The following is a 24,318-nucleotide window of genomic DNA, read 5'->3' as shown; positions in this document are numbered from 1 at the left end:
AGTGAGCCATCGTGGGCGTAGCCGGGCTGTAATCACACCTGCCCAGGCAGAAATACCCCATGTCACCTGCCCGGGCCACGCCGGCTGCCAGCCTACACCAGAGCAGGGAACCGGGCCCAGGTCTTCCAGCATCTCAGCCAGTGCCCTGACCACTGCTCTGCACTTGCCACGCTGCAGCATGCCGCTCGCCCCAAAGCAGGAGCAAGTGCCTAGCGCAGCAGGCTGGGTGTTAGGTGTGTGAGCCCTGGGAGGGCAGGTGGGCAGGCTGCTACCAATGGGGCCTTAGGGAGCTGCCCCCAGTCGCAGTGGGCCGGGGCCCAGACATGGTTTGGCCCTGTTGCCAATTCCCAGCCTAGCACCAGCTGCCAGGCATGGGCTGAGCCCAGCTCTCAACTTCTCTCTGGTTCGGCCTCCAGAAAAGTCGCTGGGGGACATTTCCAGAGGTGCCTCAGGGCCACTGGCGAAGCTCTTCGGGCCCCTACAGATGCAGAGCTGCACCTAGGGGCTTTTCAAATCCCCACTCGGCACCTCGCTGTATCTGCAGGTGCCTAAAACCCTTCATAAATTGGTCCAGGAGCCTAAACCCCCCTTGGCTTTCCCAGAGACTTGGGCTCCCAAGTCACTTAGCTGCTTTGGGAAACGTTCCCCTTGGGCCTGTAAAAAGTCCTGTCCTCTGTGCGCTGCTTTGCCCGCCCCGGTGGTTCCTGCCTGGCTGAGCCAGCACCGTTCAGCTGACGCGCCCTTGCCAGCCAATGCACAGGAGGGTGGTTATTGCAGATGCTCTTCCACAGCAGCAGGGCTCCCTGCGGGTTTGGCCGGATTCCCCGCTGCTCTGCACAGAAACAGCCTTCCACGGACCCCTAGGAGCGTAGGGCCCGTTGGGCCCTCTAGTCCTGCCCCTGTGCCGAGGCAGAACCCCAGACCAGCCCTGTCTTAAAACCTCCACAGCCTGCCTGGGTAACCCGCTCCAGGGCCGAATATCTAGCCTGACTCTTCTGTACAGTACTGCAAATTACTCATGGTGGCACGTGCACCCATGGTTGGGGGAGGCTAGCCCCCTGCCCCGCCCCCTTCTGCCTGAGGCCCCGCCCCTACTGGGCTCCCACCATCCCCCGCTCTCGCCCACCAGGGCCAGAGGAGCCCTGGCTGGCCTGGCCAAGCCGCCCCATGCACTGGCCCGCTTACCTGAGCCGCCCCGGTCCACCTGCCCGAGCTGCCCTGGCCCACCCGAGCCCTGGCCACCCAGAGGAGCTCTGAGCCCCGCCACGGCCCAGCCCAGCCCAGGGGCAGGGAGCATTAACAGAGGTTTAAGCCTCCATTACGTGCCACCCTTGTTCCTTCTTCTCCTACCCTTGGTGGCCATGGAGACCAATCGATCCCTGTCCCCCTTATAACCACCTTTGAAGCCTGTTCTCAGGTCCCCCCGCAACCTTCTCTAGACTAAACACACCCAGTCCTCAAAGCCGTCCCTCCTAGGCCAAGCTTGCTAAACCTCAGCCCATTTTTGTCGCTCTCCTCTAGATTCTCTGACTTCGTGCACATCGCTCGCTACGTGTGCTGCCCCAGACAGGGCACAGGCCTCCAGCCAAGGCTTCCCCCAGTGCTTTGTCCGACCCTTGTGTGAAACCCGCTGGGTAAAATCAAAACAAGATGCCTCCGCCAGAGAGGGGTTTGGCTTATTTATTTCTTAGAAAAACACCATTATTAAAATGCTTCTGCAGCACTGTCTGGAGGTTTAGCTGTTTCTATGCACAGTGGAAGTACGTGACAGCGGGTCGAACGTGGTGCCTAGTCAGCAGGAATCAACGAACCAACTCGAGCAACGTGGCCCCCTGCCCCTCGGAGAGCTGCTCTGGCTGTGCGCCCGTCTCCTGCAATCAGTGGGGCTCCAGCCCCCCCCCATGCATGTCTGCCCTGAGCCCGTGCCCCGCATCTGTGCGGGAGTGCTGTGCATGCTGGGAAAGCAGCCTTGTGGAGCAGAGATCCCGCCGAGATGAATTCAGCCAGAAGGAAGAGAGGGCAGTAATGGTCCAGGTGTCAAATGGCCTCACGCTGGGTAAAACACATGATGTCCGGGTGAATCCATCCAATGCTGCTGGGTGTAATCGGTGTGTGTGGGGGAGGGGGGGGGCTGTGATGAGAAACAAAAGGTGTTTGAACCCAGCAACACACGGAAAGGGCTGGAGCCAAGACCTGCCGCGTGGAGCCCTTCCACGGGCAGGAGGGGTGGAGGAAACGCACGGGGTTACTCAGCCAAGGACAGAAATCTGCATGGAAACACGGGCCAGGAGAAAACGCATGTAAACCACCGCACCCCCCATGGCACTGACTGACCGCAGTGCCTGCCTGTGCCCAGTGCGATTTCCAACGCGGGCGTCAGGCCACACTCTGTGTTCTCAGTCCCAGTGTGTGTAAATAGAGCTACACCTCCCCGAGATACACACCTGCATTTGTCCTAACTCCACATCCCGCAGTGCGGCTCGCCAAGGCTCTTTGGTTCTTGCAGGTGTCACTGAAAACACCCCGTTCCCTGCCCCTGCCGCCTCTGCCAGCGACTGGAACTCAGGTGTTTCTTGGCTTAGAAAAGGGGACAGTCGTGCCTGTGTCACTTGGGACCCTTTGCTGCTGCGGAATAGCCCCAGAGATTAAAAGGCTTTGGCAGCCTCAAGCTGCAGGGGGGCCCGGCTCAGTACCGTGCTGCCCCTTACAGATCTCAGTACAGGCTCCAGCCCCGCTGCAGGGCAGGATCGAACCCCAGGGGACCGGACGCAGCCTCATTGGCGTGAAGTGGGGGGATCCTTTCCTGTTCCGCACCCAGGACATACCACACGTGCTGCCAGCCAGCGCCCCCTGCTCCCACCACGTGTCCCGGTGCTTTGCCGAGCCAGGCTGGGGCAGGTGGAGGAGCTGATGGGAACCGTTCAGCGCGAGTGGGGTGGAGCTGGGCTCCGGCAGGCCTGGGGGGGCGGCTTGCCCAGCGGGCTGTGGTGGAGGTATGATGCCAGGCCCCGGCGTGGCTGGCTGCAGGTTGTGCCCTCCTCGAGAGCTGCGGTGTGGGAGATTGGCAGTGCTACGGCCCGCAACCGGGCGTGAACCTCGCCTTGGGCACAGCCTCCTGCCGGGGTGGTTTCCCAGCTGCTCTGGGGCGCTGCTCTGCCCAGCACTGACGAGACTTGGGTCAGCCTGCTGGGCTCCCACAGCGGCTCGCGCCAACTGTGCGGAGAGCCCGAGGGGGGGTTAGGCACTGCCCTCCCTCGCAATGGGCGGGCTCTGTGCTTGTCGTGAGTGGGAAGGCTGCCTCACACTGACTCCCACGCCAAGCTCTGCTCTGGGGGGAGCCTGCTCAGCCCGTGCCATGGACCCCCCAGCTCAGCCAGCTGCTGCTGGGGGCAGGGATCAGGGTTTGGGGGCTGGGAGCGCCTCTTTGGGGGTGCGCGGGGGCACTAGCCCTGGAGTTTTCGGGGCACGGTGCCTCAGCACAGGGGGTTAGTCTTCCATTATTGCAGGTAAGGCACTTTCAGGCCGGGACCCCCCCACCAAGGGAGCAGTGCTCCTAGGAGCACCAGTACCAGTGGCCGCACACACTGGCACGTCCCCCAGTGCATGTGTTGGTGCGTTTCCCTGCCCTCTGCCAGCAGCGCCACCAGCCTGGGTTCAGGAAGCAGAGAGGCTCCCCTGGACTGACCTAGCTGGGCATGAGGCCTGCAGTGAATTCAGCAGGTGGCAACAGGGCAAGAGTGGGCCCCGTCCTGACATTGCGTCTGAAGTACGCAGGGCCCACGTGGTGCGGGAGGCAGGAGTCGCATCCCTGTGTCTATGGGACCCGGGGGGAGAAAGCGCCTACTCTTTCGCCCAGCCTCCTCGCCTCCAGGGATGTGCCAGTGCCCCTGGGGGAGCGCCAGCGGGCATTCAACCCCGTGGCATCGCTTCGCTGGCTGCAACGCAGGGCCCCCCCGCCCCGCTGCCACACACCGCAGGGTGTTCCCCAGCCCCCGAGCAGCAGCAAGGATGCAGAGGGGAAGGCTGGGAGCTCTGGCGACGGGGCCGGCCCTGCCCACAGGGGAGAGCACAGGAACCACAAGGTCAGGGACAGAAACGGGACCCAGGCCAAGAACCCAGGCAAGGCCTGAGCCACTACAACAGTGCCTACACGTGGGAATTGTGACCTCACACACACAGACATGCACACACACCGTCACATGAAATGCAGACGTGTAAAGACACTCAGATGCGCACACACTCAGATGCAGGATTACAACGATTCGCTTCCACCCTAATTTAGGGCAAACGTTTGTTCTCAGCTGCGCATGGCTTGTCTGGCAAAGGGCTCTCTGTGGGTTGTGGCTCGGGTGTGTGTGTGGGGGGGTGGGGGGTCTGAGAGACAGCGCACGCGAGCAAGCACACCTCACGCCCCCCGCCTGGAAGGACTGGCAGATCTGCCCCGCTGTGTGTGACTGTCGCCCCCGAGTGGCTGCAGGCAGCCCTGCTGCAGCCGCGGTGCCCGGCGATGCGCCTGTTTCGGGCGGTTGTGGCACCTCGTCAGAGCGGCAGTTTGGGAAGCTCGCTGCCTCCATCCTGCCCTGGGCAGTGCGTCCCCAGCACCGCGTGGTCTTGCTGAGACGGTGCCTCCTCCGCCAGACGCCCGTGTGGATCTCCGGCCGTGGGCGATGCAACGCGTGTCCCACAGGACAGGGCCCTGTGCCAGCACACCCAGCACTGGCCTTCGGCAGACACCACTCCTCAGCCCTCGTGGGGCTGGCTCGGTGCGGCGTGGGAGCAGAGCGGGGCATGGGGCTGTGCCCAAGTGCTGGAGGCGGGGTTGTGTTGTGAGCACCAGCGGCTGCTGCCGGAGGTGCGTGGGGGTGGGGGTGGTGGCTGGGCCCAGCACGCCCGCGGACGCCCCCCCGTGCACAGTTCTTAGGCAGCTGAGTGGGCTGCCCTCAGCCACCTCTTGGGTTATTTCTTTTTGGGAAAGAAGCTAAATCTTTTCTCTTTGTCTTTCTTGGCCAGGCTGATGTCCGTGGCGGTGCTGGAGGGCAGAGGCAGGCTCAGCGCCTTGGCTTTCATGCTTTGGGCTTCTATTATTGCTGTGCTGAGCCCCTGCAGCCATGTGTGCATCTCCTCCTATCAGACAGAGACCGAGAGAGAGCGTCCCTCAGTCACCGCCCCGGGACAGCGGCTTCTGAGCCTCCAGACCCCCAGCGCTCGCCCCAAAGAGTCCCACGCCTTACGGGGGGCAGGAGTCACCCCATGTCTAACCCTGCTTGCCCTCTCACCCAGCATTCCTCCTCCAGGTGGTGGCCAAGGCATTATTACCTCAGTCAGCTCAGTGTCTTTCATAGGTTCACCCAAGCACGGGTAAACAGTAGGGCTGGAGTCTTCTGCCCAAGGGAGTTGGGCACCCGACGGCCATTGCATTTCAGAGGGATTTGGGCCACCCATGAACCTCCCAGCCTGTAAGGCCCAGCTTCTCAAAGGTATTTAGACACCTAAATCAATGGTAATTGGGCACCTAGGAGGATCTCACTCAGGGCTCATTGTGTCCCAAACTCCAGCACTGCCCAGTGGGGCAGGAAGCAAAGGAGAACGTCGTATTCTCCTGCACCTGCAGCCCCCGTTGGCAGGGTGGGGGGGAGTTAGGGAGGCAGAAGACAGCTACCCTAAGGGGGCCAGAATCCCAGGGCTAGTCACCCCATGGCAAGAAGCCCAGAAAAGTGGAGAGATGGGCTGCTGGGCTGACCCGATGCCCCTGGACAGATGCAGGAGAGTGATCAGACCTGTTCAGAAATCGGAATGTCTGTCCCGGGGCAGAGGCCAATGTGGGGAGGTACCAGGAAAGCTGGATCAGCCCAGCTTGATGGAACGGAAAGTTCCGACATGTCTGAACAATTCTATTTGCAAGTCAGTTCCACCTTAATCTGTGTCGGGCTGCGTTGATGCAATGCATCATGGGAGTTGTAGTTCAGGTGTCTCATGCCGACATTCTCCTCTGTGGGCTGGGCTGGCAAACCAGATTATATATCCCATGATGCACTGTGGTCTTCTGTCTTGCTGAGTTTCCATGGTGCATTATGGGAAGTGTAGTCTGGCCTGGGAACGTGTTCCATAGGGGAGAATGAGGGTGTGAGGCAGCTGAATTACAGCTCCCACAATGCACCAAGGTGGCTCAGCCAGATGCAGATGAAGGGCCCCTTTCTGCAGAATTAACGTACTCCTCACAGAAAATGGTGAGTCTGTGGAGTCTCCACCACCCCCAGGGGAAGGATGGCGAGGCATGCAGGAGGCAGAGGGAGAAGGCAAGCAGCTTCCTCTGCCGCTGGCTCTGCAGCTGAACAAGCAGGAGCTGGGGGAGCCAGACACCGCTGGGTTCCAAGTGACAGTCAGGGGCAGCTCACGTGGAGCAAGCCAGTGCCTCTGAAGAGCCACGCAGCCAGGTCTGGAAATAAGATGGTGATGCAGGGGCCTTTGCTCTCCATGCCACTCACAACCCGACTGCCCCTAGCTCTCTGGAGAGACCCATCCTCAGCCCAGCTGTGGGCATGGCAAACTTATCTCCCAGCATGCTTTACCCCAGCCTAGGCCTACATCATAGCTATCCTGTAGGACTATGTCTCCAGAACACTCCCTCTGCTAGTGGTTTCCCCTTTCTTGGTGCCACTCCCAGGCCAGGAAGCTCTCGTGACAGCCTCTGTCCCCATCTATGCAGCCAGGCCTGAACCCTGCTCACTGAGACGTTCCAGCCTCCCACGTCCTCTCCAGCCCCGAATGGCCCACACAGGCACCTACCTCGTCCTTGCCATGGAAGAGCCATTCGCTGCCATTGCCGAGCCTGGAAAACAGAGGGGAGATTCCTGGTCATTCAGACGGCCACTTAAATATACCTTCATGAACTGATTTAAAGCCAGCATCTAGTTACCTCTCCCTTCTCGGGGCTCCAGACGCTGTGCCCCAGGGCTCCTGACCCCCCAGCAGCAGCTCCCCACCCCTCCTAAATCTCCCAGTCCACAGCGGTCCCCACTCCAGGTGGCCCCTCGCTAGGCAGACCCAGCACATACTTTTGGAAGCAGTTGCCGGGGGGGTGCTCGAGCTCAGCTCCACCCCAGGCCCTGCCCCCACTCTCCCATCCCTCAGGCCCCCACCACCACCCTGCCTCTTCTCACCCCATTCCGCCCCCTGCCCTGAGCATCCCCCTCCCTCGCTCCTCCCCCTCCCAGCGTCCCAGCGATATGATAGAGGTATATAAAATCATGAGTGATGTGGAGAAAGTAGATAAGGAAAAGTTATTTACTTATTCCCATAATACAAGAACTAGGGGCCACCAAATGAAATTAACAGGCAGCAGGTTTAAAACCAATAAAAGGAAGTTCTTCTTCACGCAGCGCACAGTCAACTTGTGGAATTCCTTGCCTGAGGAGGTTGTGAAGGCTAGGACTAGAACAGTGTTTAAAAGAGAACTGGATAAATTCATGGTGGTTAAGTCCATTAATGGCTGTTAGCCAGGATGGGTAAGGAATGGTGTCCCTAGCCTCTGTTTGTCAGAGGGTGGAGATGGATGGCAGGAGAGAGATCACTTGATCATTGCCTGTTAGGTTCACTCCCTCTGGGGCACCTGGCATTGGCCACTGTCGGTAGACAGGATACTGGGCTAGATGGACCTTTGGTCTGACCCAGTATGGCCGTTCTTATGTCTCCTGCACAATGCTGAACAGCTGATCTCTGGTGGGCAGGAGGTGCTGTGGGGGAGGAGGAGAGCTCGAGCCCCGGAACACTCATGAAGTTGGCGCCTATGTTTGGAAGCCAGCGTTAATTTTAAGGGGCTTATTTCTGATGTGGCCAAGACATGGCTGGAGCCCGAAGAGAACTCCCCGCCAGCAGATCACTGGCTGAACATCAGGACAAAAAGCCACACTCACTGGCTGTGGAGCGGAGCCGGGGGGGGGGGGGGCGGAGCCTGCGCCAGAGAGTGGGGACAGAGAAGGCAGGGCCATGATTCTGATGGTAGCAAAAGGACAGGCATGAAGGGGTTAAGCTGGTGGAGGGGACTGGGTTTAGGGTTTGGCCCAGCAATTGTCATGATCTCAATGTCCTCTGCCCGACAGTGCTTGGCTGCCCTCGCCTGCAGGGTGTGGCCTGGAATTCCCCCCATTCAGTGCCAAAACAGCGCCTCCCTCTGGGCCCCCTGCCAGATGCACCAGGCACTCTGCTCCGCCAAGGTGCTCCCTGAGAACCCCATGACCCCGTGGAATGGCTTCGGTGCTAGCCAATCTTGCCCCTTCCCCCACTGAGTGTGCCATGGCTATTGGGTCCCAGGTCCCAGCCATGTGCTGTGATGTACCAGGCGCTGGCTTGCGGGGGGCTCCCCGGGCAGGCTGGCTGCAGGGTCCGGCCCCAGGGCTCTGTCTGCACCTCACCTCAGCTTGAAGACGTGCTTCTTCTTCTTGTAGCCAGTGGCTACATCGCAGAGGGCGTTCCTCAGCTGGAAGGGCTCCTCCCCGTGGTAAGGCACTCCCAAGGCTAAGCTCTTGGCATCCTTGTAGAAGGCCAGCTCGCTGCTCCGGAGCACGCAGTACAGCGTGTTCCAGGACCTGTGTGACAGGCATGAGGGCACGCGAGTTACTCCAGCTCCATAACCCAAACGCACCTCACGCACCATCAGAGCCTGGAACCTGGTGCCTATGATGCACTGGCTGAGGTGACTTTCCTAGCACCCAGAGGTGACCTGATCGTGGGCTGTCGGGACCTATGTGGGAGAAGATTTCAGAGCGCAGGAGGGGCTGGTGAATATCAGTGAATTCCAGAGACTGGAAGCCGATGCCCGACAAATCAAGGCTAGAGGAAAGGCCCAGTTTTTTCACAGGCAGGGGAGACTAACAGCTGACCCAGCCACGGGGCGGGTTCTCCATCACTTGGAGTCTGTAAATCCAGCCTGGTTTTTAGTGGCAAAAGCTCGGCTCCCGCTCATCCAGGAGTGACAGGGTTAATACATTAGGTGGGGCTCTCTAGTCTGGTCCCTTACAAGTGCCAGGGGTCTCGGGCAGTTGGGCTGAAATGGTTTCTTCATAGATTTCCCAGGCCAGAAGAGACCATTGTGGTCATCTCGTCTGACCTCCTGCGTAATACAGGCCAGAGTACGGCCCCAAAATAATTCCTAGAGCAGAGTTTGTAGAACAAACATCCCATGATGGTAAATCCATGGCCTGGGTAAATTGTTCCAATGGCTAATTACTCTCACTGCTAAAACTGTCCATCGTATTTCCCATGTGAATTAGTCTAGCTTCAACTTCCAGCCACTGGATCCCGTTAGGCCTTTCTCTGCTAGATTGAAGAGCCCATTATTAAATGTTTGTTCCCCACTTATAGTCTGTGATCAAGTCACCCCTTAACCTTCTCTTTGGTCAGCTAAATAGACTGAGCTCCTTGAGGCTGTCTCTCTAAGGCAGGTTTTCTGATCCTTTAATCATTCTCCTGGCTCTTCTCCGACCCTCTCCAATGTGGCTATGCCGTGGGGGAGAGTTGGCTCGCGGCAGTCTAAGGAACTGCACCCGCGCCTACCAGGGCTGTGTCTGACATCATCATCCAACACACAGAGTCAGCTACGGACTGTTGTGCCAGCCAGAGGGGCCAGGGGTCATGGCGTCGCACCAGGCATCGGGCGGTAATCGGGCGGTGGTAATTCTGTACTGAAGTGGAAGTTCTGGGGCCGTTTTCTTTAGTAAGCAGCAGCAGCTACGTTAGGACAGCAGCAGCCATGAGCTAAGAAGCAGAAAGTCACATCGTCCCCTTCCATCTAAATTACATCAAAGCAGTGTAATATCAGGCTGTTAAGAAGGCTCCTGTCCTAATCGCACCCACCATCACCAGCTAAAGAAACAGCTCTTCAGATCTCTAAAGAAACCCTTGTTCGACACCTTCTGTCTGGCAAGACACCACTTAGCAGCAGTTGTGGTTGTGAGATCAATAAGTCTCTTGTTTTGCCATTGGGGTCCCCACTTCTCTGTTGTTTATCTGTAGGGTCTGTCTGGTTCTTCGATTGTTTCTGTCTGTTGCATAACTAATTTTGCAAGATTTAAATCAACTAAGGTGGTGGGGTCTGACTGGGTAAAGAATTGTTTCGTAATGGGCTGGGATCGGTGAAAAATACCGTTCTGTAGGACTTCCATTTACAATGACTGGGTGAGGGACAGCTGAGCAGGACTCACGTTTCACTCACTGCATAAACTGGGCTCCAAAGGGAAGTTCTTTGAAACCCAACTCCAGGACCCAGCCCAGGATCAAAGCTGCCAGACCCAACACCCTGCCAAGCATAATCGCACAGAAGCTGGAGTCCCCGGACGACCTGATCCTGAGTGGCCAGCAGGAAAAGTTTGTCTGCCTTATTGGAAGTGGTGAGCATTGTATGCTGAGCGTGAGGATTCTGTTTTGGTGATTGGTAATAAATAGAGGATAAGGATATTACTGTGTAAGGCTTTTTCACTGGTAAAAGGCCCTGCAAACCCACAGAAGAGTAGGCCCTGAGCCCTAGGTGCCTTTCGCCTGGAGCCCTAAGAACTGGGTATGGGTTGGGTGCCTTGCACCCATGGAAGGATAAGGTGGGTGCCGTAGAGTGTGCGGGTAACAGATTTATGGAGTCGTGGTTGGTCGAAGTGTGGCTCAGGGGCCAGGCCGGCTCCTGGGCAGCGTGGCATGCAGCGGCCTTCTGAGGAGGGTGGCGGAGGAGCCTTCACCCCTGGGTCCCTCCCACAGAATCTGTATTTCCCTGCAGGCAGCCTCCATGCTGCTCCGAGAGACCCTCTGCTGGGGTCGCTCCCCAGCCCATTGTGCTTGCAACCTCTCCCCACCTGGTCTTGCTGGGGAGCTGCCAATGCCTCGATGGGCTGGGCACAGCTGACCCCAGCCGAACCAGAGCCATTCCCTATGGGACACGTCCTGCAAGGCGAGTGCCCGCCATCCCCGTGCACCTGTTTGAAGCCTTCTTGTTAGGAGCCTCCAGGTCGTGTTTGCGGCCCAGGTAGCCCTCCATCTGGAGGCTGTGCGAGCGGTCCAGCTGCGCGGGCAGTGTAGCGGTCTCGTCGAGCTCACTCACAGGCGTCTGGAGGACTTTGAACAGCGGGTCCGTGGCGGAGGGCTCCTCGTCGTCCGCTTTCGTCTTCATCTCGGGCTGCTTGGCCTCAGTTGGCTCCGACGGGGCCTGGGCTGGGTCTGCTTTCTCCTCTTCCACCTGCTGTGATCACAGAGCACAGCGTGTTACCCGAGAGCAGAGTGGATCATGAATGCTGCTGGTCTGTCATGCCGCCCCTCGTCCGCTCTAGGAGAACTGACACTGCCAGCAGAGCGGGGAGAGGTTTTTGGGTAGGAAACCGCAGAGCCGGCCACACGGAAATGTTTCCGTTTCGTGTCAGTGTCGTTGGCTTGGGGCAAAACCAAACGTCAGCCGAATTCCGGAAAATCGGAAAGGTTTCATATTGACCATTTTGAATGGAAACGTTTAGATTGTTTTTCTGTTCAGAAAGGACCTTGCCTTTCAGACGTCCCTGTCGTTTTATTTTAAAAATGTTTAAAAATTGTCAAATCCATCAAGACGAAAAATTGTATTTGACCCAAAACCATTGTTTTCCCTTTTCCACTTTGACAAAAATTTTGAGAAATGTCAGGTCAGCCCCAAACAAACGTTTTCTCTGATTTTTCAGAACTGTCAGTGAACCGAAAAATCCGCTATTCCCCCAGCTCTACCGCATGGGGGGAGCACAGGCTCGTGGTGAGAGCTCTCTTATTTCTGTCCCGCCCACCGTCTTACTGTGGGAGCTTGGTCAGCTCTCTCCTGTGTGTGCTCTCATGCCCATCTATGTGGTCCAAGGCCCAATTTTGAAAGGGACTTGGGTGTGTAGGAGCTGAAACCCCATTGACTTTCAATGAGGCGTTGGCTCCTAAGTGCACAGGTCCCCTTTGGAAAAGGAGAGGCCCCAGGCCTGCTTCCCTCCTGAGCAGAATGGAGCTCTCGCCCCAGAGGAGATGGGGGTTGGAAGTTGCGCGTGTGAATGAATGGAGGGGTGTAAGGCCTGTGGAAATGCATGGATGGACGGTGCTAGATATACACGTAAGCGTGACTTAGTGCTCGGAAACTTCCGAAGTATATGCAGACTGTGCAGCATCAAGCCGAGATCTGTCCACTTGCCTCCTCTTTAAGGCACCACCCGGCTTAGTCCCGCACTACCTCTCATCTCGCATATGCTATTGCGGATGTCGACTCCCTCCTCTGATTGGCCAGTGTAGCCTCCATCACCCGCTCGTTACATTTTCACAGATTCCTAGATTCCAAGGCCAGAAGGGCCCATTGTGATCATCTCGTCTGACCTCCCGGCTAACACAGACCAGAGACCGGCCCCCGGATCGTTCCCAGAGCAGAGCTTTTAGAAAACCATCCAATCGTGATTTAAACATTGCCAGGGATGGAGACTCTACCGCGCCCTTGGGTAAATTGTTCCAATGGTTAATGACTCTCCCTGTTAAACATTTACACCTTATTTCCCAGCTGAATTTCTCTAGCTTCAACTTCCAGCCACTGGATCATGTTAGGCCTTTGTCTGCTAGACTGAAGAGCCCCTTATTAACTACGTGTTCCTAAGTGGATACTTAGGACAGTGATCAAGTCACCCCTTAACCTTCCCTTTGCGAAGTTAGATCGTTTGAGCTCCTTGAGTCAAAGGCAGCTTTTCTAATCCTATAATCCAGAGGTCCCCAAACTTTTGAGGGTCATGCCCCCCCCAACCCCTGTCTGTGCCCCTGCCTCCCCGGCGCCGGGGTCAGGAGGGGGGCTGCGGCTCCTGGGGGGGCGGACATGGACGGGGTAAGGAGGCCGCGGCTGGTGCTGCAGCTGGGGGTGGGAATGGGTATGGGGCTGCGGCCAGGGGCCGAGGCTGGGGGCTGGAGCAGAGCTGCAGCTGGACTGCGCTGGGGCCCAGCAGCCAGGCCCACGACCAGGTGCAGCTTCACTCCTGGGCCGGGAATTGAGCTGTGGCCAGCGGCCAAGGCTGGGGGTTGGCGCGAGGCCAGGGACAGAGCCACGCTGAGGCTGGGGATAGGGCCAGGAGCGGGGCCGGGAGCCGGGGATGCGGCTGGGGGTGGAGCTGGAGTAGAGCCGAGGGTGGGGAGGGGCTGGCTGTGGGGGCTGGCTGTTCCTCCACGCCCCCTGCTTTCATCATTCTCACGGCTCTTCTCTGACCCCTCCAATTTATCAACATCCCGCTGGAATTGTGGGCACCAGAACTGGACACAGGATTCCAGCCGCGGTCGCACCAGAGCCACATCCGAAGTGAAACAACCTCTCTGCTCCCTGTTTGTGCATCCCAGGATGGCATTAGCCCTTCTGGCCGCAGTGTCACACTGGGAGCTCACGGTCAGCTGATTACGCCCCACGACCCCTAGACCCGTTTCAGAGTCATTGCTCCCCAGGAGAGAGTCCCCCCTCCCAGAGGTGTGGCCGACACTCTTTGTTCCTCGGAGTAAATCTTTACATTGGGCCGTACAGACAAACAAGCGCTTTGTCTCACGCTGCCCCTCCTGCTGGGAGGAGCTCTCTGTAACCAGCCGCAAAGCTACCCCCTTAGCCTCCTTCACACCCCTCCTTACAACTTCCCTTTGCAGCAATGCCGTGCAAAATAAAGGCGCCTTGACAATGGCCGGGCCAGTGTGGACCCAACGCAGTGACCAGCATTGTCTCACTGTTTCCTTGCGCTGCCCTGTCTGTCTCTCTCCAGCTCTTGTCTCTTGTCTTAGAATTTAGACCAGGGGTCGGCAACCTTTCAGAAGTGCTGTGCCAAGTCTTCATTTATTCACTCTAATTTAAGGTGTCGCGTGCCAGTCATACATTTTAACCTTTTTAGAAGGTCTTTCTATAAGTCTATAATATATAACTCAGCTATTGTTGTATGTAAAGTAAATAAGGTTTTTAAAATGTTTAAGACGCTTCATTTAAAATTAAATTAAAATGCAGAGCTCCCCCCCCGGACCGGTGGCCAGCCTGGAGACCAGCAGGCACAGCCAAGGGCATGGAGCCCCCAGCCCGTCCACCTACCCCTGGAGTGACTCCCGGGGTGTTACTTCACCCAGAGCTCCTCAGTGCCAGAGGGCTGGGACGTGCCAGCTTGTCGGGACCCCCGTTCGCATAACTGTGGCAAAGAGGCATTGCGCTTTCAGATTCAACCCTTCCCCAAGTACATCCACATGCTCCCTGCCCTCGGTGGGTAACAACCAGCCGGCCAGCTCCAGTGTCAGAGCACAGCCCCAGGGACCCATGTAACCCATGTAACCACAGCGGGAATAACTGCTTTGGTTCCCGTTGCCTACCCCTGGAGCTAGACAAAGAGTTCCTCTGCTGCTGGCAATGAACAGCCAATATCTGTTCACCTCCTCCCCGCCGCACGCAGCACTGGGTGCGAAGGAAATCGCAACAACGGGACTCGGGTGGTCACCAATGCAGAGCTGAACAAGAGCTCGTGGAGGTGTGAACTCTGCCATTCATCTCAAGAAGGGGTTAACTCACATGCTCAGTGTTGGTCTTTTAAGGACTTGTCCACAGGGGGCGTTGTAGGGATTTCAGTTCACACCTTGTCTTATCCTGGTGTGACTCCTGGAATGGACACGTATCCCGGTACAAGGGGGCTTATGGCCTCATAGTCTTCAGAGCCAGAAGGGACCATTAGGCCTTCCCATCTGACCTCCTGTGTAGCCCAGGCCATCGATTTCCACCCAGTGAGCCCTAGAACGTTGTTACATTTCAGAACTAGGCGGGACTGAGGTGCCACCAATGCCCGAGGCCCCTGCAATGGCAAGGAATGGATTAGGTGATCCAGGCCCAACTGATCCCAGAGGTGACCTGTGTCTCATGCTGCAGAGGAGAACCCTCCCGCCCCCCACCGCCCCAAGATCCCTGCTGGTCTGACCTGGGGAAAATTCCTTTCTGGCCCCCAAGCACACGGGCAAGAACCAGGCAGCTAAGAAAGGACTCTCTGACCCCCCACGCCCCCCTTGGCTGGGGTCCCATCTCCAGCTGTGGCCAATCCCGGGGGCTTCAGGCCAGTTGTGCATCACGGAAAAAACTCTCTCCTAACCTGATCCCTGGGAGGCTTTGGAAGCAGATTAAACTAAACTGTAAAGAGGCATTTTGATTACAGCCTAGCCTGTCCCCCCCCCCCCCGCCCCCCTTACAGCGGTGGGTGTGATTACACTGTTAAAACATTAACCCCTTCCTGCCTAGCCGCGTCACCACTGTAACTTCCCCACGACTAGCGGAGGGAGGGAGGGGGAAGAAGGAGTTGGTGTGTGCGCATGTGGGTGTGGGGCTGTGTCACACACTGACACAATTTGCCATGTGGGAAGGCTCATTTTGGGGCCACGCATGGGTGGCAGTCAGGAGCTCCCCGCGGTTACTTCCCGCCCTGCAACCAAAAAAGAGCCCAGCTAAGCCTGTTCCCAGCTCCCAAGGGGGCGCCAGGCCCTAGGAGGCCAGAGGTGCTCAGCTCAGGATGATGGACTTCACTGTAGGGTGAGCACTGTCCCATTCTGGGTCTGCATGGGCGGAGCTTAGAAGAGCATCTCCGCCCCCTTTCTGCGTCCCTTCTGGCCCCATGTGCTCGCTCTCTCTAAGCAGTGTTCTCTGACAGTCGGGGTGTGTGTGTGTGTGTGTGTGTGTGAGAGACGTTTTTCTTTCTGGTCACGAATTAATGCACTGAGCTGATCAGGCTCTCGGGCTATTAGCCATGGGGGCTACTTAACACATTCAGGCCACGTTCACCACCGCGCCCAACGCCCCGTTAGCGACTTAAAGGAAGGGTCTGGATTACGCAAGCACCCGACACCTCCCGCAGCATGGCTCCTTCAGCCGGGAAGAGGCCGGTGAGCCCTGTGCACTGTATTGCTGGTACAGCCCCAGGACATCACGGCTGTTTTTTGCTGCCATTGCAAGGGGTCACCAGTGCAATCGATCCAGGGCCTTGCTAAGGAGATGTGTGAGTTTAACTCACTCTCCCAGTCATGCAGGGAACCTTGAATGAGGTTCCTGTGTGGTGCAAGAAGACTGAGCTTCACAGAGACATCTCTAGAGCACCTGCTCTCTGCCGCAGGGTGGGGCAAAAAAGTGGGGTGTAAACACCCAGAAAACAGCCCTTGGAGAGACTGGGTTAAGCTGCCAGACACAGTTTGGTCTGTGGTCTGAAAGGAGGGGTTGTGTGTGACCCTCGCAGGAAGCAAATGCTGAGAGAGCGACAGCAGCTTTTTGGGCACAGGGCTGGTGTGTCTGGCTGGGGATTTTGACACAGGCACATGCTGGATGTTCCCACTGCTGTCCAGGGAAGCAGGCCTCTCTGTATATTCTTGTAAATAAACAGCTGACCCCCTGACTCTGGGCTGCCCAGTCCTTAGCCAAACCCTCCCCCCTACACACACCTGGCCCCCAGTTTCAGCTCTCTGTGCTGAAGGGCTGGCCTACAGAGCCACACGATCACCCCATGGCTGTGCATGGCACTTTGCAATTAGCTGTGACTGGCAATGCGCGCTCAGCTGGAGGGGCCCATTTGCAAATGGGTCCAAATGGCTTAGGAGCCCAAGTCCCAGTGTCAAAAGTGCCGCCGGCAGGTTGGGTCAGTTTGTCAAGGGGATTTAGGTGCCTGGCACCGCAGCTGGGATGTTTTGGAAGTGCCTACGTGGGTTTGGTGCCTAATTCCCATTAAGTCCATGGAGTCTGGTGCCTGACTCACTCAGACACTGTTCTGAACCCACTAGGCGCCCATCTGCAGCTGTAGGCACCTAAATCGCTTTGTAAATATGCCCTTGGTGCCAGGGGCCTGAGTTTGGAAATGGGAATAACGCCCCTGCTGCTGAACAGCTGCCCCAACGGTGCTGCATGTGCGGGATTGCTCTGGGCGGGGCCCTGGCCCCAGACAGCCAGCCCTGCCCCTCACAGGAACAGGATTTGCTACATGGGAGCAAGTCCCCCCTCCTGGCTCTGACAACAGCCCATACCTGACCCTTTAAAGAAAGGAGACTCCCCCCCTTCCCAGAATGCACCTTGCCCTTGGCAAACCCCTCTCACAATACACCTTGGCCAATGCACCCTAGGGCGTGGCGGTGACGCCCTCCTTCCTGATCCTGGCTTGTGACACGCACACCCCCTGCAAAGCACGCGGCCATTGGGGCAGGTCCTTGGCTGGCATCACTGCCAGTGTGGCTTGTGGCCCCTAGAAATAGCCGGCCCTGTCGCAGCTGGAGTCCTGGGCGCCCCTGAGGTGCTCGGGCTGGGCGTGTATTGGGGTTAAAGGAGCCCGCCTTTCATTTCACGGCATAGCCCTCATTTAGGGGCAGGGGAATGGGCCAGGGGCCGGCCCGCCCTCTCTGGTGTGTCGTGTGGGTGAGGCGGGCTGGGGGGATGCTGCCCGTTGCTGCTGGGGGGGCTGCCATCGCACTGGAAATGCTGCCCAGTGGGGCTCAGGCGGGGTCCCAGGGAGCAGCGGGGTTCTCCAGGGAGCTGGGAGTCCCGGGGAGAAGGTATGGAGCGGCAAGGGAGGTGGGAGGACGCTCGGCAGCCGCACCACACTTACTGGAAAGCACGCCTGGCACCCGGCGCTTTGCCACATTGGGATGTGCCTCCTGCTCAGAGAGGATACGTGGAAACCCGCTACCCGTCACACAGCTCGACAGCCACAGCTCGACGCCTGACCAGCGACGTGGCAGGAGGCGGCCTGGGGGGTCGGGACCGGTTGGGGAACCCTCCACGTGGGGCTGAACCCAGCCAGGGTGGTACCCACCAGATGTTGCTGCCAACTGATGGCTCCTTGGCAGTCAGTAAGAAAGGATGCGGGGGTGGGGGTGGTCTTGGTTCTGTGGCAGGTGGACAGGGTCTCAGGGGCTGCTGGCCCAGCAGAGTGAGGCAGGGGGTGCGGGAGCACTGGGGAATGAATCCCCCCTCACTGGGAGCTTTGCCCCCTTGTGCCGGGCCGGAGGTCACAGCAAAGTGCTCGGTCTGCCGGAGGGCGATCTGGCACCTTTCCCCAGCACTGAATGAATTTAAAACCCAGCGACCAGCAGGGCGGGGATGGCAGATCTCTGTTCTGACAAGCTGAGCCCAAGTGCCAAAGTCACTTTGGAAAACGCACTTTAGGGGTGTCCTAGGTTTTCTCCCCCACTTGGAGCTGTTGGGTTCCACAATGGGGACCTGCATGGAAAAATCATCCCCCACAGCTCTCAGGAGGGTTAACGCTTCACAGAGGCGCGATAAACAGGGCTAGCCCAGGCTGGAATTTAGGGCTCCGAGCTGCTGGCTGATTAGATTGTAGCTTGTATGAGAAGAAACTGACTCCACCATGGGGCTAAGGGTGAGAACCGATCAGCTGCGTAGAACGGAGCAAACTTTCCAGCAGGACGGGACCCGCCCAGCGGGCTCCACTGCACGGGGCGTAGCAAGGCAGGCCCTGTGTGGTCCCCAGCCCCTGTAACGGTCGGCGAGGTGTCCGGGGCCAAAGTCCACCCTGGTGTAGCAAGGGGAACTCCGCCTCCTGCTGGCGTTGCTGCTGCCCATGGCGCCGGGTGGGGCGGGACAGCAATGGGGCCACCCACCATCGCAGAACACCGCCGGCTGGTGGTGGGGGCACTCGGGGCTGCCCAGGCCTGGCGGGAAAAGGGCCGGCTGCCTGTGGAACAGGCCCATGAGGCACTCAGGAGGACCCCACATTCCTAGCCAGGGCACTTGGGGGGGGCACCCCCCAGGGCTTACCACGGCTGGGGGTGGAGGGTGGCCACCTGCCTAGGCCCTGGCCCAGCTGCAGCTCAGCGAATGCGCCCAGGCCGGAGTTGGGGTATGGGGGAAGTTGTACCGACGGGCCCGAGGGACAGGGTGGGGAGGGGTTTTACACCCACAGGGTGTTGTGGGGGTGTGTGTGTTGCAAGCTGCAGATCCCACTGCATAGACCAGGCCGCAGGGGTTCCCAGACCGGGCGTGTGAACGGGTGTCGAGGGGGTGCTGTCACCCTGACATAAGGCTAAAGGGGGGGGGCACTTTGGGGAGTCTGTCTGCACAGCTGCTGAACGCTGGCCGACATGGTGAAGTGGCTTCTGTGACTCAACTGCTGTGTCGTGGGCTCCACCACCCGAGTGGGGAAACTGAGGCAGGGAACCCCAGTTCTGGGGCTGGGTTATTGTTTGAGGCGAGAGCTGGGCATTTCTTGCATTGTTAAGTGCTGGGCGACGGCGGCTTAGAAACCTGTGTGCAGCGTGCGGGCGTATGTGCGTTAGTCACACCTAGCGCGTGCCCTTGGAGCGGTCGCCTGGGCTCCCAGATGGCCCACGCGGCTGCAGGGCTGGGCGAGGGTGTGGTCAAGCGATGAGGAAGCCGAGGGTCAGCACTGGGCCCGGGGGGAGGCGGGGGCTGGGTAGCTGGATGGTGAGGTTGCCCCTCTCAGGAGCGGGCACCAGGCAGCGTATCTGTGCCCCGAGCGTGGGGCTAGGATCACAACTCAGCCGCTGGAGGCTTCTGTACATGGGACCCAGCAGCTGGATCCCTCCCAATCCCAAGAGGGGGCGCTCGGCTCGTTCTGCGATGGGGGCCCGGGGTTCCCAGTATGGGGTGGCTGGGAGCGCCTGGCCTGGGGGGCGTTGGGTCACACGGGCTTGCCAAGGCGGTTGTGTCTGGGACCCTGGCTGTGCGCGCCCCATGGGGCTCTGGCCTACGGCTGCTGTCCGCGTGGGCTCTTTGGGGTGCAGGAGCCGGGCTGAGCCACCGGGCTCCTGTTGGCGTCAGTGGGAGGAGGCTGGTGGCAGAACATTCGCAGTCCGTTTGCGGGGGGGAGGGGTGTGTGTCATCTTTGGCTCTGAACTCACGAGCCCTAGAGGGGACCCTGCCAAGCCCCTCCTGGGGCGAGGCAACGCGATGGGGCTCCGATGTGGGCGACTGTGGGCTGAGCAGGTCTTTGCAGGGACACCCTTCTGGCTCGTAGCTATGGCTGGGCCTGCAGTGCAATGAGGCAGCACCAAGCGGGGATCAGGGCTCCATCGCCCCACGGCTGGTCTGTGACCTGCTGACTTGTTCTCCAGACTCTCAGCTCTCACAGAAGAAAGAAAAGGCCCCTAGCGCTCAGTGCAGTGAAGAACATTTCCAAAACAGAACCCAATGGGGGTGGGAGGGAGAGCTCAGTGGTTTGAGCATTGGCCTCCTAAACCCAGGGTTGTGAGTTCAATCCTTGAGGGGGCCATTTAAGGAACTGGGGTAAAAGTCTGTCTGGGGATTGGTCCTGCTTTGAGCAGGGGGCTGGACTAGATGACCTCCTGAGGTCCCTTCCAACCCTGACATTCTATGATGCAGTGACGCTGCCTGAGTCTGCAGAAAGCCTGAGCCCATCACTCCCAGGGGGGAGCTGCCCAGGGTGTGACTGACACAGTATTAGCTCAAAGGACCCATGATGCTCATGGGACGCCTTGCTCCAGGGCTGGGGGGTAGGAGCAACTTTCCTCAGGGGGGCCCTGCTCCAAGGTGGGGGGGCAGCACAGGGAGAGGGGAAGGAGGAGGCCCCATGCAGGACACCGGGCTCTGGGAGAAGCTATGGCAGATGGAGAGGCTCTAGCCTCCCCTGCAGCCAGCACTAGCTCAGAAGGGCCCGGAGCATGACACAAGGCCTGCATGACAGCAGAAAGCGCACGGGAGGCCTTAATTCCCAGGAGAGCGAGTGTGCCCAGGACCTGACGCAGGGGCAACGTCTCAGGGCAGGGCAGCAGTCGGGCGCTGGCAGAGCTGGGCAAGGGGGGTGGGGGAGAGATTTTAGCAGGGCCGGAGCGGAAGCACGCAGGGAACTGGGGGCGAAGTGGTGCAGAGGAAGAGACCAGCAGACTGCAGCCAGCAGAAGAGGGAGCTGGAGCTGGGTTGGAGTCTACTCCAATCACTCAAAGAAAGGCCCTCTGCAAGCAGAGAAGCTGGAGGAAAGGAGGGGGACCGGGGAGTCCCCGAGGTGCAGCAAGGTGCCCCCGAGAAAGGGGTTAGCTGAGGGCAGCGCTGGAGAGAAGATGACCAAGGAGGAGAAGGCAGGTAGACAAGGAGAGCTGAGAATTGGCCCTGGTGCAAGAGGAGGAAGACGGTGCAGTGAGAGGAAGAGCAGGCTGATAGGCAGGAGCAGCGTGAGCTGGGGCTGGAGGCGGCGCCAAGGCCAAGCAGCACAAAGAGCCTTGGGCAGCCGATCCAAAGGCTGCCGAGCATCTGATGAGCCGCCCGTGTCTCCCACCGACCCCGGGGCGTGCAGTGGGGAGCGCCCCTTCGGGGGTCTCTGCGGGGCCTGCCTCGGATGGGGCGTCCGTCTTCCAAAGAAAATAACGGCGAGAGGTTAGAATTCCTGCAGGGGAACGAGCCGGAGTCCAAGCCCACTGCGTGGGGTGTCGGGAGACAAAGTACCCCGCGTTCCTCGCCTCGGCTTCGCTGGTGCTGCTGCGGAGTTGAGAGGTTTGCTGCGTCTCTGGAACCCGCCGGTCCAACGGCTTGTTGTGCTAGGAGAGCTGGTAGGAACACCCAGCCGAACGCTGCCGGGCCGGGGAGGTCGCTAACAGGTGTCAGGGAAGTGACCCAATGTGCAGTGACCCAATGTGCCTCAGCTCCGGCGTCACAGCTCCGGGCACCAGGAGTCACAGCTCCAGCAGGGCTGGGCAGCCCGGAAGCCTGAGCCCCGGAGGTGCTGGGAACGGTGGGCTGGTGTGTCATGGATTCTCCTGGAGCTCTGCCTGGAGAGAGGAGGGCAGCAGAGTATCTCCCCTCCGCCTGCGTGTGGCCCTGTGGTGCTGGGGGTGTCCTAGGCACACGGGTCAGATCCTCCACTGGTGTAGCTGGGCAGAGCATCCCACGACGCCAGGGGTGCTATGGACAATTGGCACCACGGGCTGCCCCATGGAGACGCGGCCCGAGCAGCTAAGGCACAGCCAATGGCCAGCGCACCAGGAGGGGGCAGGACCTGACCAGGATGTTGGGAGGCAGCTCCAGGAGCCCTGCAAGCCCCAACTGCCCAGTCCAGGATCCATCGAGGTAGCTCTCAGGCCTCCCGGCGGTGGATGGGTTTAGCTGCTCACCCTTTGTGCGAGGCAGGGAACGTTACCCCCAGTGACAGCTGGGCACTGAGGCCCAGGGTGGTTGATTTGCCCAAGGTCACCCCTCAGGCCAGTAGCACAGCCAGGACTAGGAGCCAGTTCTCCTGAGCTCCTGGCCAGTTCCCTATTCCCTAGGCCATCCTTCCGGGCCTCCCCCCCACCCCCGATGCACCTGAGGCTCTGTGGTGGGACTGCCAGGTAAGCCAACCCCTGTCCACACTGGGAGGAGGTCTGGCCTGAACCAGGGCTGAAGCCTCCTGTGAAGGTGGCAGTGCAGACCTATACACTGAGGAGGCCACAGCCCAGCCGCCCGGAGCAGGATTCCCAGGGCGTGAGCGGGAGCAGGGGGCCCTTCCCTTGGGTGCTGGTGGGGAACCTAAAACGCCTCTGCTGAGAGCAATTTTCCATGCGGGGCTAAGGAGTGTCTCTGCTATTTGGAGGGAGGCCCAGCACAGGCCTTCTCCAGAGCGCCCCAGATCCCCAGCACAGGGGGAAGAACCGGGGCTTCTCACAGCTACAGAGCCCCGGCTTCCCACACAGGCTCTCGTGGGAGGGGCCAGCTAGCGTGTGCGCGGGTGAACGGCTCCCCCAGTGGGGGGGGGTGCGATGAGGGAGACCAGGGGCACTTGCTATGGGGTGGGTCCTGCTGCGACCAAGCTGCACACGGGCGTAGAGCAGATAGGAGGTCAGACTAGATGAGCACAATTAGTCTCTGCACGTCCCTAGGGAACCGAGGGGCCACCTGAGGCTCCCCCCTCCCTCACCATCCCAGCCCCGGTTGTGTCCACGTCCTCCTTACGTTTCACGCACCTGCCCAGCTCCTCCTGCTGCCCCGGGGGCACTGGGGTGTGAGCCAGGCAGCTTGGAAAGGGAGGTGGCTGGTGTCCAGACTGCCCAGCTCTTCCAGATGGGAAGAGCTGGCCTGGCAAACCCCCTAGCAGAGACCCAGTTCAAAAGGGTTTGTGCCGGTTCCCTGAGCAAAGGACGTGCAGCGGCAGCAGACTCTTACGCCCATATAACTGCCCATGCGCCGGGGCTTTAGCCAGGAGAGACACGTCACCAAGAAATCACCCCTTGTAACTGACATTCCTACGGCCAGGTCTACACCAAAACGGCAGGTGGAGCCAGCGATGTCGCTCGGGGTGTGTGAAAAATCCGCCCTCCTGCGCAACGTCATTACACCATCAACCTCACGCCCGCCTCTCAATTAGCTCCAGCAACCGGCGAGCCCCTCCTGTCGCTGTAGCAAGTGTCCGCACTGACGTGCGTTTCTAGTGGAGACAGGGCCTAAGACAGCAAATCAGCTTCTAGGGAACAGCCGGCGGCTTTGTAATGAGCTGCCCGCGACCCCGCAGGGAGCCGGGAGTGGAACCCAGGAGACCTGAGTCGTAGGCCCCAACGCTAGGATATTAGTCTCGGTGTTCCTGTAGCTTTAACCTCTTCGCTTGTCCTGGCCAGTTTCAAGGTGACTAGACATTGAGCTGAGCATGGGGGCAGGGCTCCTCCCTCCCTGGGGTTCCCCCGGCGTATGTCCCGAGAGCAAGCAGCACCCACGCAGCCTGCATTCGCCAGGCGACACAAGGCCGGCAATCCCAGTCTTGGCCTGGCTGGGTGGAACAGTGCAAGCGGCTGTCACTGCACCCCCTTTCCCCGCCCTTCCGCCCCCTGGAACGGATGGAGTTTGGCAGACAAGGCATTTTCCAAGGGGGCGCTGCTTCTCCGCACATGCCGGCAGCGCGGGGAGCGAGGGGGCCTCCCAGTGCACCCTTCCAGACCAGCTTATGCATACGGCCCTCCTCCTCCTCCGGGGGCTTACAGGGTGGAGAAAGGCAGGACAGGAGCTCATGGCTGCATTCCACTGACATTTAACCTGCAGGGGATTAACCCTTAGGACAGGCTACCCAGGGAAGGGGGGATTGAAGACATCGAGAGATGGCGAATCCAGACCGAGGCCTTTCTGGAAGATCTGCTTTGGCCAAACACAAGCGATTGGGCTCAATACAGGGGTAACGGAGCGGAATTCTCTGGCCTGGGCTACACAGGAGGTCAGGAGGGATGATCCAATGGCCCTGCCTGCCCTTAACGTCTCTGGAGCTAAGGCTCTGTCTACATTGCAGAAAAAGACCCATGACAAAGAGTCTCGGAGCCTGGGTCTGCTGACTCAGGCTCATGCGACTGGGCTAAAAATAGCCCTTTGCTTGGCCTGGAGCC

General features: G+C 59.2%; 1 protein-coding gene across 1 annotated transcript in view; it reads right to left on the bottom strand.

The window, feature by feature from the left end:
* Positions 1-1,664: 1,664 nt before the first annotated feature.
* The window catches only part of SPTB (spectrin beta, erythrocytic), a 106,295-nt gene continuing 83,641 nt past the window's right edge, over positions 1,665-24,318 (bottom strand). Inside the window, exons 33-36 of the mRNA XM_045013853.1 lie at positions 10,959-11,221; positions 8,412-8,585; positions 6,787-6,829; positions 1,665-5,124 (exon numbers count right to left, since the gene is read on the bottom strand). Coding sequence (XP_044869788.1) covers positions 4,957-5,124; positions 6,787-6,829; positions 8,412-8,585; positions 10,959-11,221 — 648 coding nt within the window. The 3' untranslated portion in view covers positions 1,665-4,956. The remainder of the gene's footprint in view (positions 5,125-6,786; positions 6,830-8,411; positions 8,586-10,958; positions 11,222-24,318) is intronic.

This window comes from Mauremys mutica, chromosome 4 (genome assembly GCF_020497125.1).
Source record: "Mauremys mutica isolate MM-2020 ecotype Southern chromosome 4, ASM2049712v1, whole genome shotgun sequence".
Taxonomy (NCBI): domain Eukaryota; kingdom Metazoa; phylum Chordata; order Testudines; family Geoemydidae; genus Mauremys; species Mauremys mutica.
Note: the sequence above shows the minus strand (reverse complement) of the source record. Positions and strands in the feature narration are given on the sequence as shown.